Below are 17,647 nucleotides of genomic sequence, written 5' to 3'. Positions count from 1 at the left end.
GAATAAATCATGCAAGTCCTCAAGTCCGGCCCTCCAAATTATCTGCGATGGCAAAAAAACGCATTTTCAACTTACTGGCCTGGATTTTCTGGTCAGTTGTGAATGTACGATCCTCGTCACTCATGTGCTTATGTCTGCCCATGAGCCTCTTGTGGGTTTTTGAGCAGCAAGTCCAAAGTTATGGTGTCTGGTAGAGCGCACCACCCTTGACAGGGAGTACATCTCTTGTGCGAGCAACGGTGTGTTTCTTCAACCAATCAGATTGAAGAATCCTGACTGAGACATGCAAACTCTGCACCAGGAGTATAGGTTTGATCATAACATTCACTGTCAATTCAAGTACAGAAAGTGAAATAAATAGAGGGAAAGGAGGAGGGGTTAAGAGAGATTAAAGAGATAGAAAGGCACAGTTGATTAATTGTATTACTTTCTTTTATTAATAATAATCTTTATTCATGCCACAAGTAGGCTTACATTAACACTGCAATGAAGTTACTGTGAAAAGCCTCCGGTGCCTGTTCGGTACACAGAGGGAGAATTCAGAATGTCCAATTCACCTAACAAGGGAGGAAACCGGAGCACCCGGAGGAAACCCGCGCAGACATGGGGAGAACGTGCAGGCTCCGCATAGACAGTAACCCAAGCTGGGAATCGAACTTGGGTCCCTGGCACTGTGAAACAACAATGTTAACCACTGTGCTGCCGTCCTGCATCTCCAATGATTTAAACTTAAATTTCTAATTTAAATCTCCAATGATAATTAAAATCTTTCTTTACCTTTATTTTTTAAAATATAAATTTAAATACCCAATTCTTTTTTTCCCCAATTAATGGACAATTTAGTGGCCAAAGCACCTACTGAGCACATCTTTTTGATTGTGGGGGAGGAACCCACGCAGACACGGGGAGAATGTGCAAACTCCACACGGACAATGACCCGGACCGGGATCGAACCTGGGACCTCAGCGGATAATTAAAATCTTAAGCGATGTGAGTCCACACTTGTAAAAGTTTATCTTCAGTGCCAGAGAGGTTGTTTGCAAATAATTATGATTAAGCAAGCTGTTTAAAAATGCATTTACCCTTGAATGAACAAGTCCTAGCCTTTCTCTTTGTGTTCTTGTAGGTAAATACAGCTACTTCACGCAATCTGGTGCCTTTAAATGTCAAGTCCCTTGGCAAGATATTGATGTCGTGAAGCTTGGGACATCCTGATTTCTACATTTAACGGCACAATTGTATATGCTGGAATCACTGTTGTTATGATCCAGCAGATGTTAATTGCTCCACAAACAAAATCCCAAAGGGAAACATAAGTCTACCTATCACAACTCTTCTTTGTGTAATTTGATGACAAGAAGAGATGTTTATTGAATACAGTAACCACAGATTTCAGTAACACTTCTGGGTTATCAAACATTAAATGAAAACATTTATTAATGAAAGAAAACTTAAACACTCAAGATTACATTTACAGTTAAAATTAATCTTACGGAACATTCCCCCCAAAACACTTCCTGGTTGGTTACACTCACCAATAAACACACAATCCTTTACAGATGTTGAACTATCCAAATCCAGTAAAAAAAATACCTCCCAAGGCAAAGCTACTGTCATTTTAGTGAGGCATACCACACAATATCGCACACTTCCCCTTGACTCTGCTGTGGAACTTCAAGCTTCAGACACCAGACTCTGGTTTTCAGCCCCACAACCTTTCTGGCTTCACTGAATAGCTGATTCAAATGGACATATTCTGGGTTGGCTGGATAGCAGCTCATTTTGCCCCTTCACAGTTCTCATCCCAGCACAGAGCAGCGCTCCAGGAGGTCCTGCATGGCCACTCCCAAACACGGCTCCCAACCTCTTCTTAAGTATATTTTTGCCTCTTTCATGTTTGAGTTCCATTGTTCTTAGCCCTTCTTTGAAACTTAACCATCCAAGAATATTCAATCTTTTATGTTTTCCCTATTACCCCCTACTTGTGTTTCAAATAACATTTAATAACCGTGTCTTATTTGTTTATGACCTTTTCCAAGCTATAAACACTTCTCACTCCCCTTTGGAAAATGAACAATTGAAAACAACAACCCTTCTTTATCTCCTAACGTAATATTCTACCCATGGTTTATTCACCTAGAGAAAATTCAGCTGGGCTGTATTTACTTCCAAGTGCATGCCTTTCACATCTCGACTTATTTGATGTCCTCAACCTTGTAGGCACTCAGTCCACACACACACACACACACACCCTCCAGGCCAATACATTGGAAGACCTGCATGGTTCTTTTCTGCATTGTGTGTGTGATTAGGGCAGCACAGTAGCACAAGTGGATAGCACTGTGGCTTCACAGCGCCAGGGTCACAGGTTCGATTCCCAGCTTGGGTCACTGTCTGTGTGGAGTCTGCACGTTCTCCCCGTGTCTGCGTGGGTTTCCTCCGGGTGCTCCGGTTGCCTCCCACAGTCAGGTTAGGTGGATTGGCCACGCTAAATTGCCCTTCGTGAACAAAAAGGTTAGGAGAGGTTTTGGGGTTACGGGGATAGGGTGGAAGTGAGGGCTGAAGTGGGTCGGTGCAGACTCGATGGGCCGAATGACCTCCTTCTGCACTGTATGTTCTATTCACAAATGCCAGTAGTCCATGCCTCAGATTTGTTCATTTTTACCACACCAGCAGTTGTAAGATGTGTAATGAGTGATTATCTCTCTCTAGGTTACTTTATCTTCAACCCCATTCTGAATCCGATCATCATTTAGCTTATTCTTTTAAAAAAGGAGTTGAATCAAAGTTATTTTTGCACACAGTGCGTTCAAATATATGTTCCCCTCTTGAACCTTCAGTGAGTGCATACGACTACACAACTGAAGCCCTTAGCTCGGTTGGGTGAGACCTAGAATTTACAGTGCAGAAGGAGGCCATTCAGCCCATCGAGTCTGCACCGGCTCTTGGAAAGAGCACCCTACCCAAGGTCAACACTTCCACCCTATCCCCATAACCCAGTAACCCCACCCAACACGAAGGGCAATTTTGGACACTAAGGGCAATTTATCATGGCCAATCCACCTAACCTGCACATCTTTGGACTGTGGGAGGAAACCGGAGCACCCGGAGGAAACCCACACACACACGGGGAGGATGTGCAGACTCCGCACAGTCAGTGACCCAAGCCGGGAATCGAACCTGGGACCCTGGAGCTGTGAAGCAGTTGTGCTACCCACAATGCTACCGTGCTGCCCTTGATGTGACGTCGGTGGGACAAGTTAAGGTTGGAATCTTTTCTATTTTTTGATAGTCATTCACAGAATGTGCATACCACTGGCAAGGCCAGCATTTATTGCCCAGCCCTGATTGCCTTTGAGCTGACTTCCTGAACCCACTGCAGTCCATGTTTGCAGGTAGACTCAACGGTGCTTTCCGGGGGCGAGGGGGAGTTCCAGGAATCTGACCCAACGGCGATCATTCACAAAACGAAATCTGTACACGTATGGATTCCTTAAATAAAATAAAACCTCTTTCTTACTTTTTTACATATTGAATAGTGAGCAGATTCAAAGACAATAAACAACCCATCACAAATCACTGATTTATACATTTCTTTTAATAAAAGGGTAACTGCACAATGGCCTTCATGAATAGAAGCAAACCCTTATTCTTCAATACACTTCATGAAGCCTGACTATAACTTAATCCCTATAGTTCAGAACCGAGAACCATTAATATGTAGTAATATATCCATTTACCACCATGAACAACATTTACAATGTAGAAAGCTAAGACATTCCCTCGACTTTGTATGATATCAATGCATTCAACTAAAATTATACATCTTCTGTACTATTTACAGCTACTGCAATAGACACTCTTATGAACGCCCTTCATTACTACTTACATTATATTTCCTTATATACACAATGTTAATCCATCCTTACATGATGATTTCAGTGGGTGATGCAGACTTTCCCCAGAAGGTAACAAGTTTACATAGTGCCACTATTTGTACAATATGTATCCTATAGAAATGGCACGGGTGCATTTCAGAATGTGTCACTCCCGAATAAACAGCAGTTACAAGAACGTGGAAAAAATAAGATCGGAAGAAACAAAAAGCTCCGGTTGCCGTGGCACTCCAAGTCAAGGCGACCCAAGTAAATTAAGAATTGGCGCTGCGCGTTAAAAGCTTTTTTAGTCTTCGCCGTTAACTGGCCGAGGCATACCAAAACCAGACGGGACGTTCTTCGTCCCCCTCCCCTGATAAAATTGGGCAGTCTAGCCAAAAGTTGTGATTATTTTAAAAAAAGAAAACAAACGATTGTTTTTATTCTCCTGGGTTCTACCTGGGCTTCCATGTCCTTTCTGGAGAGCAGGCGAGTGATCTGCTCCAAACTCTTCACTAATGGCTCTCTTGGACCGATTATTCAGAATGTGCGTCTCCGATTGGTGAACAGCCCACCCACTGAGGGCTTCCCTCCTTTACGGAGGATGGTCCTGAGTCACTATTCAGTGTCGCACCCACAGTGACACCACCGTGGAGGGAAATCCGATGTAACTGTTTTTCAAAGATTTTACGCCAACGTCACAAATTAACGGTATTTTTTAAAAAATCATGCAATTCAGTCCAAATGATGACATTGTCAATTATTGAGAACACTGCGATCATCTCAGTGGAAAGTTTTGAGTGGGCAGCGTGGTCTATTGCACTGCAGTATCAGGAATATAACACATAGGCAACCAGTTTATTCGTCCACCAACTCCAAATGATCAAGATCCATAATCCTGGGTGATGCAGTCAACGCAGTTATAGATCTCCTCGTGGCCAAATAGTTCCATTTAAGGGAGGGTCCGGTAAAGTTACGGAGGTTGGAGCGAATCAAGGTTACCACTGCAGCCCACTGGTGCTCTCCAGTCACCATCCCATCTTGTGTCTTGCAAGCGTTTGTCACTCAGGAGTTCTAGTGCTTGGAATGTTACGCAAAGTGACGGACAGTTCCTGAAAGTACCCCTGGCTCGTTCATCGCACTCTACAACACTTGAGGCACCATCGCTGTGCAGCGCACTTTGACTGAGAAACGGAGGCAAGAGAACCATAAAAAGTTTGCCTCCCAACAACCGCATCTTCCTCTTTGCTGGGTAGGGCTCAATAACCAATGGAGAGCTCTCCCACTGAGAATTACATCCCAGTCAGGGCGGCCTGTGACTTTGGGCGGGCAGGGGAAAGCTTGGTTCCATTTGTTAGGGTGCCAGATTTGGATTTTAAAGCTTCCAGACTCTGGAAAAGAAGGTTAAGACTCAAGGAGGGGTAGAGTTTCTAGACCTGGGGGAAAAAAAAGAGCTACAGTAGGAACCAACGCGTGAGTTTGATTAAAATGCAGCAAGAGGAGTATCATGCATGAATGATGGATGAGATTTGGGGGTGGAGGGTGGAAGGTTCAGGGGAGTCATCGCTGACAAGGGACTGATAGGGAAACAAGATCACATCCCATGGAAAGTTAGAGTTGAGGGCCATCCGAAGTGACAAACTTCATCAATGCTTTATCCAGGAGACGTTGGATAAACCTCCCCGGATATGGGAGGGCGGCAGCTTTAATGAGGTTGTGCCAGGGAAGAGGGCAGCAAAAGTGGCAGCACCTACCAGATTGAAAGGGATCTGCATCAAATACTTTGAAAGCAAACGCAGTAATAAAATAGCACTGAACAACTAATCCAGGATATCATCACTGCAGCCGACTTGCGAATTTGGTGAGTTGAGTGTGTGGTTGTGGGGGTGGGGGGGGGGGGGGGGGGGGGGTGCGTTATTCTTACATCAAGTGGTCTTTATCTGTTCTACTTTCCTTTACACTAGCCAAGCAGGAAATCAGGATGCACCATGAACGAGTCCCTGTCCAACAGCAGGACTTTGCTTCACTAACTTTCCCCTTACTGGCATCGATGGTTAGTTTATAAACTTTGTAACTACGTCACTGAAATGCATTTATGTGACTGTACACGCTATCAGTCATGCTAACACTAAGTCCTGAGTCTGCCTAAAAGTCCTAACAAGGAGTGACCAATTGTATTAAAATACTGTTGAAGGACATAACCTCTCCCCAGATCCTTATCTCAAATTCAGAATGCTAATCTGATGGGTCAGTCAGTTTTAATGCAGGCTTGCTGTTGCAAAGATCACTGCCCAGAATCTTTACAGGCTAAAGCTTTAAAGAACCCCCTAACGGATGGCTTTTTTGTTGTTGTTGTTGTTGTTGTTGTCAGGTAAGTAGCGGCAGATAAAATCGATAACTGGAATATGGCAGAGATGCAGCCCCTCCCTGCCAGCGTGCAGCTGCGATTACTTCTTTGTCGAGCGTTCCCTGAGCTCTGGCAAAGTCAGCATTTCTGGGGCGGACTTCTTCCGTGGCCTGTCCTTTGGCACGCTGAGGAAATCGGGCGGGTCGCCGCTGAGCGGGGTGGAGGGCGCGCTGGTAGGGGCACTGCGGGTGGTGGAGGGCTGGGCAGCTTCGCTGATGGAGATGGTGGGAGCCATGATTCCAATCTTCTCGTTCGTCGCTTCCTGAGTTTGCTTCTCGTATTCTCGAACTTCGTCCATCGTCATATCTGAAAAATAAACGCGGGAGCGGGGGAGAGGGGGGGTGGGGGATAGAAACAACAGAGATGAGCCATGGGTCACCAGGGGGACAGCGCATTTTACAATCATCATCATTGAAAACAAAACATTCAGCAAAAAAAAACACCCTTTTGTGATTCCCCAGTCTTCCCAATATCAGATAATCCCCCAAAGTTTACAGTCTACATGTTTTAGCCAGGAATTGGTCAGGAGCATTCATTTGACATTTCCCTATATATAAATATACAAACATCATGAATGACTCAACGTGCTTCACTTTGGAATGATGTGGCCTCAAGGTGGGTGTGGTGCTCCTCGGCATCTTGTGCCAAACCTAGAAAAATCGGAGCAGGCCGAGACCAGACGTTCTCTCCAGCCCGTTCTGCGCATTCAATACGATCATCATTCAATACGGCTCACCTTCAATCTGAATCCCACCCTGTCCCTATATCCCCGATCCTTTCCATGTTGAGAAAACTGAGGCCACTCGTTCACCTAAGACGGTTTCTGCTTTTGACGCGTTGTCCAAACGCAGCCACTGTTGCCCAAACTCAGCAGAGGAGAACTTTCTGGAAGCACTGAGGTTTCTGAAGGAGATCATTCACCGTGCCAGATGTTGGAGCACCTCATTCTGGAAGAGCCTCAAACTGAAGCAGCTCCTCAGGGTGCTGTGTTTTCAAATGCAGGTTGAAAGATGCGTTCGAAAGCCTCCAGCACTGTGGAGAACACGGACAAGTTTCTAATGTGTATTTGTGTATGATTTAAAGAGGCAGTATCTAGGGCAGCACGGTGGCGCAGTGGGTTAGCACTGCGGCCTCACGGCGCTGAGATCCCAGGTTCGATCCCGGCTCTGGGTCACTATCTGTGTGGAGTTTGCACATTCTCCCCGTGTCTGCGTGGGTTTCGCCCCCACAACCCAAAAATGTGCAGAGTAGGTGGATTGGCCATGCTAAATTGCCCCTTGATAGAAAAAAATAATTGGGTAATCTAAATTTATATATAAAAAAAAAGAGGCAGCATCTTAATTCAGGAGCTTCTGTTGAATTCCTTTCTCATTGGGTCACCAGACTGGCGACGCCCGGCGCGATCTGGATCACGTCATGGCTGGGTATGATGATATTTAAATGAGTCAAAATGCTCAATTAAATATGCCAACACCGCATTCACCCGGGAGTCACTGGCCGCACCGGCAAGGCCTCAACCAGGCCCCAATTTGTACTGGTCTCCACTTAGTCGTGATGGCCACACAGGGGTCTTGGAAGCCATTGTAGCTCCCTCTCCTCCTCCCAGGTGGTCAGAGACAGGGCAGGGCAGTACCCTGGCACTCCACAGGAATGACAAATTGTGGTGAATTATAAACCTCAGTAAGTCGCACTGTATTGTACCACATGTATTGAGCCTGTACTCTGTACCGGATTGTGTGTAATCGCGCGGCCCTGCCCATAGAGGGAGATGAGGAGTTTGTACTGGGCTCCACCCTTGGCTCCGCCCATGGCTCCTCCCCCAGCCGGAACTATAAAGATCAGTGCTGTGAGCCTGCTGCCAGTTCATCTCGAGTTCATCTCGTCACAGGCAGGCTCTGTTGTAAGACGATTAAAACCACTGTTCACTTCTAACCACGTGTCGCGTGAATTGATGGTCACATCACAAATGAACTGGACTTCAAAAGAACCATTGGAAACAAACCACATACCGAAAGGCACATTAAGTTCTCTGAACTAAATTCAAAACTTAATTCAATAGATTTATTTTGGTGACCATCAAGCGGGCTCCATCTTCAGAATGTTACATGGCGCTGGTCACTCTTTTGAAACACATAATCTTATCCCGTGCATTGATGAGAACCTTGGGCTGGGTTCTCCCAAAACGGGACTATGTCCCAACGTCAGCGTAAAAACGCTCTGGAGATTCCTGCAAATTCAATGCCCTGCAGGGGGCTAGCAGGGCCCCGGAGTAATTCACGCAGCTTTAGCTGTGGATACCGGCCCCCACAGAGCCCCGGAGTAATTCACGCAGCTTTAGCTGTGGATACCGGCCCCCACATCTCTGGTTTTGAGTCCGCACATGCACAAGGCCCAAGTGCCATGGCGGACACGGACCTCGGGGGCAGACATGAAAATTAGACCCCCCTCGATCGGCCGCGCGCCTGAGGATCTGACCACGCGGATGGAGCCCGGCCGCCCATAAGGCCCCCCCCCCCACCCGCCCAGCCCCCACCCTCCCGTCTCCGATCCCCCCCAGCCGCCACCAGGGTGGCCGCAGACTGAGTCCGCAGTCACCTCGCAGGCATCCCGACCAGCAATAGGTGGTTAGTTCCACACCATCAGGAACTCGGCCGGTCGGGAGCGGAGGATCGCTGGGCGAGCCTCTGTCAATGGGTCCCCAGCCACGCGGAGTACTCCGCGATCACGGCGATTCTCGGATCGCGGAGAATCGACGGACCGGCGCTGGGCCCGATTCCGGCGTGACATTGGATCCCCCCCCCCCCCGCCCCACCACCGATTTCTGCACGGGGCTGCAGTGAATCCAGCCCCTTTTTTGGTTTCATGATTCAAGTCTCAATATGCAGGCCCTGAAATGTTGTGATCTCGGGTGCAATCTTATTGAACTCCAGCAGGGGGCTCCCAAAGCCTTGTGTTCCATACTTGAGAATCATTTACAGGGAATTTGCAGCTCAGGTACAAGCCCATCTGCCCACCTGACTCATACTTCTCATTATTTTCCACGTGGCACAAATCCTTCTACCCCTTTCTCCTTCTTTCCCGCTTTCCCTTAAATACATCTCTGTTACTCACCTCAACTGCTCCCTGGGATAGTGAGTTTCCACATTCTTTTTTAAAATAAATTTAGAGCACCCAATTTTTTTTTCCCCCACTTAAGGGTCAGTTTAGCGCGGCCAATCCACCTACCCTGCCCATCTTTGGGTTGTGGGGGTGAAACCCACGCAGACACGGGGAGAATGTGCAAACTCCACACGGACAGTGGACAAAAGGGTCAATAAAATATTACAAATAAAAACAGGAAACGTATCTTGGCTCCAAAATAATGATTAGCTTCAGCCTCCGACTAAATTATAGTCCGGTTCTCCTATCGTTCTCGATGCATGAAAAGGGATTTCCTTCTCACTCGCCTGCTCAAACCGAGCAGGGTTAACACTGGGACATTTTGGTATCAGTGGGAGTAAGTCAACACCTCCAGGGGGCAAAGCGTCAAAATAAGGGGAAGTAGATTTCGCACTGAGTTTAGGAAGAACTTCTTCACCCAAAGGGTTGTGAATCTATGGAATTCCCTGCCCAGTGAAGCAGTTGAGGTTCCTTCATTAAATGTTTTCAAGATAACGATAGATAGTTTTTTTTTGGAGAATAAAGGAATGAAGGGTTATGGTGGTCGGGCCGGAAAGTGGTGCTGAGTCCACAAAAGATCAGCCATGATCTCATTGAATGGCGGATGCACAGTCTTAATAAGTGGAAGAAATGGAGATGGGATGTACTGTATTGGAGGAATGGAAGCCGAAAGTGTCTGCGCTGTCACAGCTTTTAATTCCATTGTTACTCCTCCTCACACATGGCTTACCATTGGGATGCAAAGGGTGAAGAAATATAAAGGCTTTTCATGCTGGAAACGTACAGCCGGTCCAGTCGAAGGCAGGAGGAACCCTTGAACATTTCAGCATCTTCTGAAACTGCTGCTGACCTGCAAAGCATCAGCTTTTAAAAAATAATCCCTCTGGTGATTAAACAAAATGTAAACGTCGTTCCAGAGGGCCGGGGGCCGTTCTTCCCTTTGAGAGCTGACTGGGGGTGGTTTAACCCGAGGGTCACCACCACACCTCTGGTGAGGGTGGTGGGGTTGGGGGGGGGGGGGGGGGGGGGGGGAGACGAGACGAGGTTGAGAAGGCCGACCTCAGCCGGTACAGGAATCGAACCGGCGTGGTTTAGAACGGCCCTCGGCAAGAAGTAACAAAGGGGCATGAATGAAAAGTATTGTTCGGGCATCTTTCAGCAACACTTGAGGGGCTGTTTAGCACACTGGGCTAAATCGCTGGCTTTTAAAGCAGACCAAGGCAGGCCAGCAGCACGAGTTCGATTCCTGTAACAGCCTCCCCGGACAGGCGCCGGAATGTGGCGACTAGGGGCTTTTCACAGTAACTTCATTGAAGCCTACTCGTGACAATAAGCGATTTTCATTTCCTTTCATTTCTACGCGCATGTTGCCTTCTCAGTAAAATACTGCAAAATTATCCTGTCAACTTGGAGCAATACCTGGGCGGCACGGTGGCGCAGTGGTTAGCACTGCGTCCTATGGTGCCGAGGTCCCAGGTTCAATTCCGGCTTTAGGTCACTGTCCGTGTGGAGTTTGCACATTCTCCCCGTGTCTGCGTGGGTTTCACCCCCACAACCCAAAGATGTGCCGGGTAGGTGGATTGGCCACGCTAAATTGCTCCTTAATTGGAAAAAAAATATTGGGCACTCTAAATTTATTTAAAAAAAACTTGGAGCAATATAGAATATGCTTATAAAAAGGGCATTTTCTTTTGAAAAATCGTAATTTCTCACATTAGACAACGTGAGTCAAAGGCAACAGTTTCCACTTGTTAAACTATAAGGCTCGTTAAAGTGCAAACCAGAAATATCAATTAGAGTATGTCATGTGTATGAAATGATTACTGTTTCAAAGGGGTAAATGCTGCTGGATTTGGTGTGTTGGACAACTCGCGGAATATGGTTCAGAAGGCAGAAAATGCTCTTTACTTGTCCTCCGCAACTTTGAAAGGGAGGCTAAAGCTGAGGGGTTTTGAAGCATTACTTGAAGCCTCTTTGCAGCAATCAAGGATTGCTCTAAAGGTAGGTTATAATGCTGTGAAGCTAAGAGGATCATTAGACAGATGAAGTGGAATAAGTGGACTGTTGTGTGCGGCTTGCGAGGACGTGCAGTTACACAAAATTACCCTGCACCATATTTATCTTCACTAAATCCCATCATCAATTATTCAAAGGCTTGCCCTGGCCTTGAGCCAAAGACGGAGAAGTCTGACACTCTTGAAACAAAAAAGGCAGGAGGGCCTGCGGGGAGCATTACGTGTGACCCAAGGAGCTGGAGTAGGAACCCATCGCTGTGGAAATGCAAACGGTTGCTGGAGTGGGGTATGGAGCGAGATGCTGTTCAGAGCGAGCCCTTCTGTTCAGAGTTAATGGGAGGCAGCGTATTCTGCACGGATCATTGGTTGTTGTTGCATTCTTAGAAACTGCTAAGAACATGGCAGATGGAGCAGGCCGGGACCATTCACGTCCGCCCCGTCAGTCAGTAAGGTCATAGCTGATTTGCTCGTATCTCAACTCCACTCTGTCGGCTGCGGGGGGCGCGTGTGCCGGTGTTCCATTGTAGCAGTTATGTGACTGGACCAGCAATCCAGTGTGATCCAGAGTAGATGCTATGTAGCTGAACTAGTAATGCAGTGTGTTCCATTGTAGCAGTTATGTAACTGGACTAGCAATCCAGTGCGATCCATGTAGCAGATGTTCAACTGAATCAGCAAGCCTCTGTGTTCCAAAGTAGTGGCTATGTAACTGGACCAATAATCCAGTGTGACCCGGAGTAGTGGCTATGTAACTGGACCAATAATCCCGTGTGATCCGGAGTAGTGGCTATGTAACTGGACCAATAATCCAGTGTGATCCGGAGTAGTAGTTATGTAACTAGACTAGTAATCCAGCGGGTTCCAGAGTAGTGGTTATGCTTACCTTCAGTGACTCGTGTACATGGACATCCATGTCTCATTGCACATTCCCCTCTCCCAATTTATAGTCATTAAGATATAATCTGCCTCCCTGTTTTTGCTACTAAAGTGGATAACCTCACATTTATCCACATTTTACTGCATCTGCCATGCATTTACCCACTCACCCAGCTTGTCCAAATCAGACTGAAGCATCTCTGCATCCTCCTCACAGCTCACCCTCCCACCCAGCTTTGCGTTGCAGAGTAGTGGTAACGTCACTGGACTAGTAATGAAGAGAGATTGAACAGTTTAGGCCGGAGTTTAGACCCACTCGAGGTATCTGGGGCTGGATTCACCGTTTTTCATGCGAAGTGCTAAGTGGGAACGTTGGCGTTTTACGACCCCAAAATCGGTAGCGAACCCTCACCGAACCTGTGGCCGGTGAGGGGCTAGCAGCTGCGCTGGGTAAAACCCCCGACTCCCACGGTATAAACGGCTGGAGGGAGAGTGGCCGGGTCCCTGGCTGCGCATGCGCAGGGCGACGTCCCGCAGCGTTTGCGCTGCAAAACGTGGCGCCGGCCATGCGCGGACATGACCTGCCAAATACTGTACCCCCCCCCCCCCCCCCCCCCCCCCCCCCCCCCCGCCAGCGGCATGGCTCCCGGCCGACTGTGGCAGCGCTAGACACAGTCCGCCAACACCACGCAGGGTTCCCGGCCACTGAGACTACACGTCCCCCGCGCCTGGTCGGGAACTCGGCGCATCGGGGGTAGAGCATTCGGGGGAGGGCGGAGGGGGTGGAGGGTAGAAAACTAGCGTCAAACCGGTGCCACCCCGATTTGGGCATCGGGAGGGATTCTCCGCCCGATCGCCAATTACAACATCGGTGTCGGGGAATGGAGAATACCGCCCATAAGATGGTAAAGGGGATTGACAGGGTAGACGTAGAGTGGATGTTTCCCCTTGTAGGACATTCTAGAATGAGAGGACATAACGTTAAGCTAAGGGATGTTAAATTTAGATCAGAAGTGAGGAGGAATTACTTCAGTCAAAGGGCCGTGAGTCTGTGGAATTCTCTACCCCAGTATGCAGTTTGTTCTGATGAAGCTAACCAAATTTAAGCAGGAGATAGATTCTTAATTAGTTGCGCTATGAAGGGTTATGGAGGTCGGGCAGGATGGTGGAGGTGAGGCCGAGATGAGATCAGTCTTGATCGTATTGAATGGCGGAGTGGGCTCAAGGGGCTGAATTGTCTACTCCTGCTCCTGTTTCCTATGTTCTTATGTTGCTGAATAGGGGCAGCAGGGTAGCATGGTGGTTAGCATAAATGCTTCACAGCTCCAGGGTCCCAGGTTCGATTCCCGGCTGGGTCACTGTCTGTGTGGAGTCTGCACGTCCTCCCCCTGTGTGCGTGGGTTTCCTCCGGGTGCTCCGGTTTCCTCCCACAGTCCAAAGATGTGCGGGTTAGGTGGATTGGCCATGCTAAATTGACCGTAGTGTCCTAATAAAAGTAAGGTTAAGGGGGGGGTTGTTGGGTTACGGGTATAGGGTGGATACGTGGGTTTGAGTAGGGTGACCATGGCTCGGCACAACATTGAGGGCCGAAGGGCCTGTTCTGTGCTGTACTGTTCTATGTTCTAATATGTGCTGCTTGCTGGCAGCTTGAATAAGGTGAAGAACAAAGGCAGTAGATGCATGGGAACACCTTTCCAAGGGCAGTCAGGGATGGGGCAACGACAGCTGATAGGGGGCTGGCCCTACTGTTAGGGGCTGGTTCAGCACAGTGGGCTAAACAGCTGGCACGTAATGCAGAACAAGGCCAGCAGCGCGGGTTCAATTCCCGTACCGGCCTCCCCGAACAGGCGACGGACTGTGGCGACTAGGGGCTTTTCACAGTAACTCCATTGAAGCCTACTTGTGACAATAAGTGACTATTATTATCCTTACATCCATTGGATGGATGACATAAAGGTTCAGGATTATCTCTAACTTCTGGGAGCGGAGACAACAAGCACTCCACTGGGCCGACAACAACTGGATGAAAGTGAACAGAGCACAGCTGTCAGTGCAATTCAATCTTTTTCCTGTTGCTCCTCAAATCATCGCAAAAGAACAAGTTATGTAAACACGCAATGATAGTCTCTGCCGCCCCCTCAAAAAGGAGCTTAACCGTTATGATTTGCCTGCTGGCTGATGTTTGCAGGCTCAGTCGCTGTTCCTTTTCTCCATTTTGGACTCTGTAAAATCATACAAAGAACAAAGAAAAGTACAGCACAGGAACAGGCCCTTCGGCCCTCCAAGCCCGTGCCGACCATGCTGCCTGTCTAAACTGAAATCTTCTACACTTCCTACACCCGTATCCCTCTATTCCTATCCTATTCATGTATTTGTCAAGATGCCCCTTAAACGTCACTATCGTCCCTGCTTCCACCACCTCCTCCGGCAGCGAGTTCCAGGCACCCACTACCCTCAGTGTAAAAAACTTGCCTCGTACATCTCCTCTAAACCTTGCCCCTCGCACCTTAAACCTAAGGTAATTGACCCCTCTACCCTGGGGAAAAGCCTCTGACTATCCACTCTGTCTATGCCCCTCATAATTTTGTAGACCTCTTTCAGGTCGCCCCTCAACCTCCGTCGTTCCAGTGAGAACAAACCGAGTTTATTCAACCGATTTATTTCATCTGGAAATTCTCCAATAGACTCGTTACAGGGCAGTAGGAGGCCGTTCGGCCCATAACATCTGCCCCTCCAAAAGTACACCCGATTTAAGCCCATGCCCCCACCTTATCCCCATAACTCAGTAACCCCACCTAACCACAGTAGCACAGTGGTTAGCGCTGTTGCTTCACAGCACCAGGGTCACAGGTTTAATTCCTGGCTTGAGTTACAGTCTGCGGACTCTGCACATTCTCCCCCGTGTCTGCGTCGGTTTCCTCGGGTGCTCCGGTTTCCTCCCACAAGTCCCGAAAGACGTGCTGTTAGGTAATTTGGACGTTCTGAATTCTCCCTCTGTGTACCCGAACAGGCGCCGGAATGTAGCCATGAGGGGCTTTTCACAGGAACTTCATTGCAGTGTTAATGTGAGCCTACTTGTGACAATAAAGATTATTAACCTTTTGGACACTAAGGGACAATTTAGCATGGCCAATCCACCTAACCCGCACATCTTTGGACTGTGGAAGGAAACCGCAGCACCCGGAGGAAACCCACGCACACACGGGGAGGACATGCAAACTCCACCCAGACTGTCACCCGAGGTCAGAATTGAACCCGCGTCCCTGGTATTGTGAAGCAGCAGTGCTAACCAATGTGCCACCGAGCCGCCCCATCTTCTCAAAGGGCGGCACATCATTGAGCTTCCATCCAGCTGTGCCTGGAGGATTCTCATCCTTCTTTTCATATACCATCCGTCTAATGTGACCACTGAACAGGCTACCTAACTGCCTGCTTTAGTGCAGTCAATCCTGAGTCTGTTTGCACACGTATATTGTTCAGCGTGGGTCATGGGAAGAGGGGTGAGAACCCGTTTGGCTAATTTATCCCTTCTTTAAAATCGATCCCCTTGACTCTATATCTGGCTCCCAAGGCTCAATGTTCCATTGGATAGTGGTTTTGCTTCCCTCAAGAAGCAACGGGCCTGTAATTATCGTGAAAAGCAATTAACAAATAATATATGATTCCAATCGTGGACGGATAATGTTTACCGAGAGCAAGAGAGTTTTACTGCACAGAAAGAGGCACTTCGGCCCATCGAGTGTGTGCTGGTCATCACCACCTATCTATTCTAATCCCATTTAGCAGAATGTGGTCCGTAGCCTTGTTGTGGTGCTTCAAGTGCATCTGGACGCTTCGACCAACCTCTCCGACAGTAAGTTCTAGATTCCCACCAGGGGACTTAAAACAAAGACAGTAATTGAAAGTGCGGTGGATCCAAAAATCCCTTTCAAAAAGGAACTGAATAAACATTTTAAAGAGAAAGAATTGTGAGACTGTGGCGAAAGAGCAGGTGGAGTGGGGTAATTGGTTAGCCCTTTCAACGAGCTAGTACAGGCAGGATGGGCTGAACGGCCTCCATCTGTGCATTATGATTCGATGAGTCAATGTCTTCCTGTCTGGGTGAATAGTTCAATTTTTGCAGTTGAACGTTCCAGTCAGTCCCTGAATGCATTATTAATGTGCTGTTCTTAACCTAAACATGGTATTTGATACTGCGGAAGAATGTTCACAGTGCTCCGATTTGGCAACAATCGTCCTTTTATTGCTGGGCTGGCAGATTCAATCAAACAGAGATTAAGAAGATTTTCATCAGGTCAGTAACTGGACTGTTTAGCTTTGAGCAAGCAATGTTGGTATGGATACATCACATTGCTGCATAATAATAATCTTTATTAGTTTCACAAGTCGGCTTACATTAACGCTGCAATTAAAGTTACTGTGAAAAGCCCCTAGTCGCCACAGTCCGGCGTCTGTTCGGGGACACAGAGGGAGAATTCAGAATGTCCAATTCACCAAACAAGCACGTCTTTCGGGACTTGTGGGAAGAAACCGGAGCACCCGGAGGAAACCCGCGCAGACAAGGGGAGAACGTGCAGACTCCGCGCGGACAGTGACCCAAGCTGTGAAGCCTGAGCCTCAGCCAGAGGAACTTGGATCCAAGACAAAATGGCGCTCTGTCTATGGCCGGGGCGGGGGGGGGGGGGGGGGGGGGCTGGGAAAATCGGGGTTGTGGGTCAGTGGCTGCAAAGCAATGTGTTCGGCCTATTTGGAAGAATTTGAAATCTGGGTCTGCACCCAGCCACCCTAAATTAGAACATAGAACATAGAACAGTACAGCACAGAACAGGCCCTTCGGCCCTCAATGTTGTGCCGAGCCATGATCACCCTACTCAAACCCACGTATCCACCCTATACCCGTAACCCAACAACCCCCCCTTAACCTTACTTTTATTAGGACACTACGGGCAATTTAGCATGGCCAATCCACCTAACCCGCACATCTTTGGAATTTTTGGGGATAGTTTCATAATTGATGCAAATGTCCTGTGGACTGGGTTATATGTCACCAGGAAGCATTTTTTCCCCATATGTCCCGCACCGGAGAATCCCCGGGGATGGGGGCGTGAGACCTGCGCCACGCTGCCCCGACGCTGGCTCGCTGATTCTCCGGAGCCTATATACGAGCGCCCACGGGATCGCCGCCGCGCTGGTCAGGGGCCGTAGAAAGCGCCCCCCCCCCCGGCGATTCTCCGGGCCAAGTGCCCTCCGAGTTCGGCCGAGTCCCTCCAGCGTGGGTCACGTATAGTCCCACATGGTGGGACCTCGGAGTTCTG

The 17,647-nt window shown here is 48.2% G+C and overlaps 1 protein-coding gene across 6 annotated transcripts in view; it reads right to left on the bottom strand.

Annotated features, from left to right (window-relative positions):
• Nucleotides 1-3,580: 3,580 nt before the first annotated feature.
• LOC119978209 (cytoplasmic phosphatidylinositol transfer protein 1-like) overlaps nt 3,581-17,647 on the bottom strand; it is a 206,723-nt gene continuing 192,656 nt past the window's right edge. For 5 of the 6 annotated variants that reach the window (XM_038819646.1, XM_038819644.1, XM_038819645.1 and 2 more), the window contains exon 10: nt 3,581-6,588. In XM_038819646.1, coding sequence (XP_038675574.1) covers nt 6,323-6,588 — 266 coding nt within the window. In that variant the 3' untranslated portion in view covers nt 3,581-6,322. The remainder of the gene's footprint in view (nt 6,589-17,647) is intronic. The other variant, XM_038819650.1, reaches the window with a different exon arrangement.

Source organism: Scyliorhinus canicula, chromosome 15 (assembly GCF_902713615.1).
Source record: "Scyliorhinus canicula chromosome 15, sScyCan1.1, whole genome shotgun sequence".
In the NCBI taxonomy this organism is placed as follows: Eukaryota; Metazoa; Chordata; class Chondrichthyes; order Carcharhiniformes; family Scyliorhinidae; genus Scyliorhinus; species Scyliorhinus canicula.
Note: the sequence above shows the minus strand (reverse complement) of the source record. Positions and strands in the feature narration are given on the sequence as shown.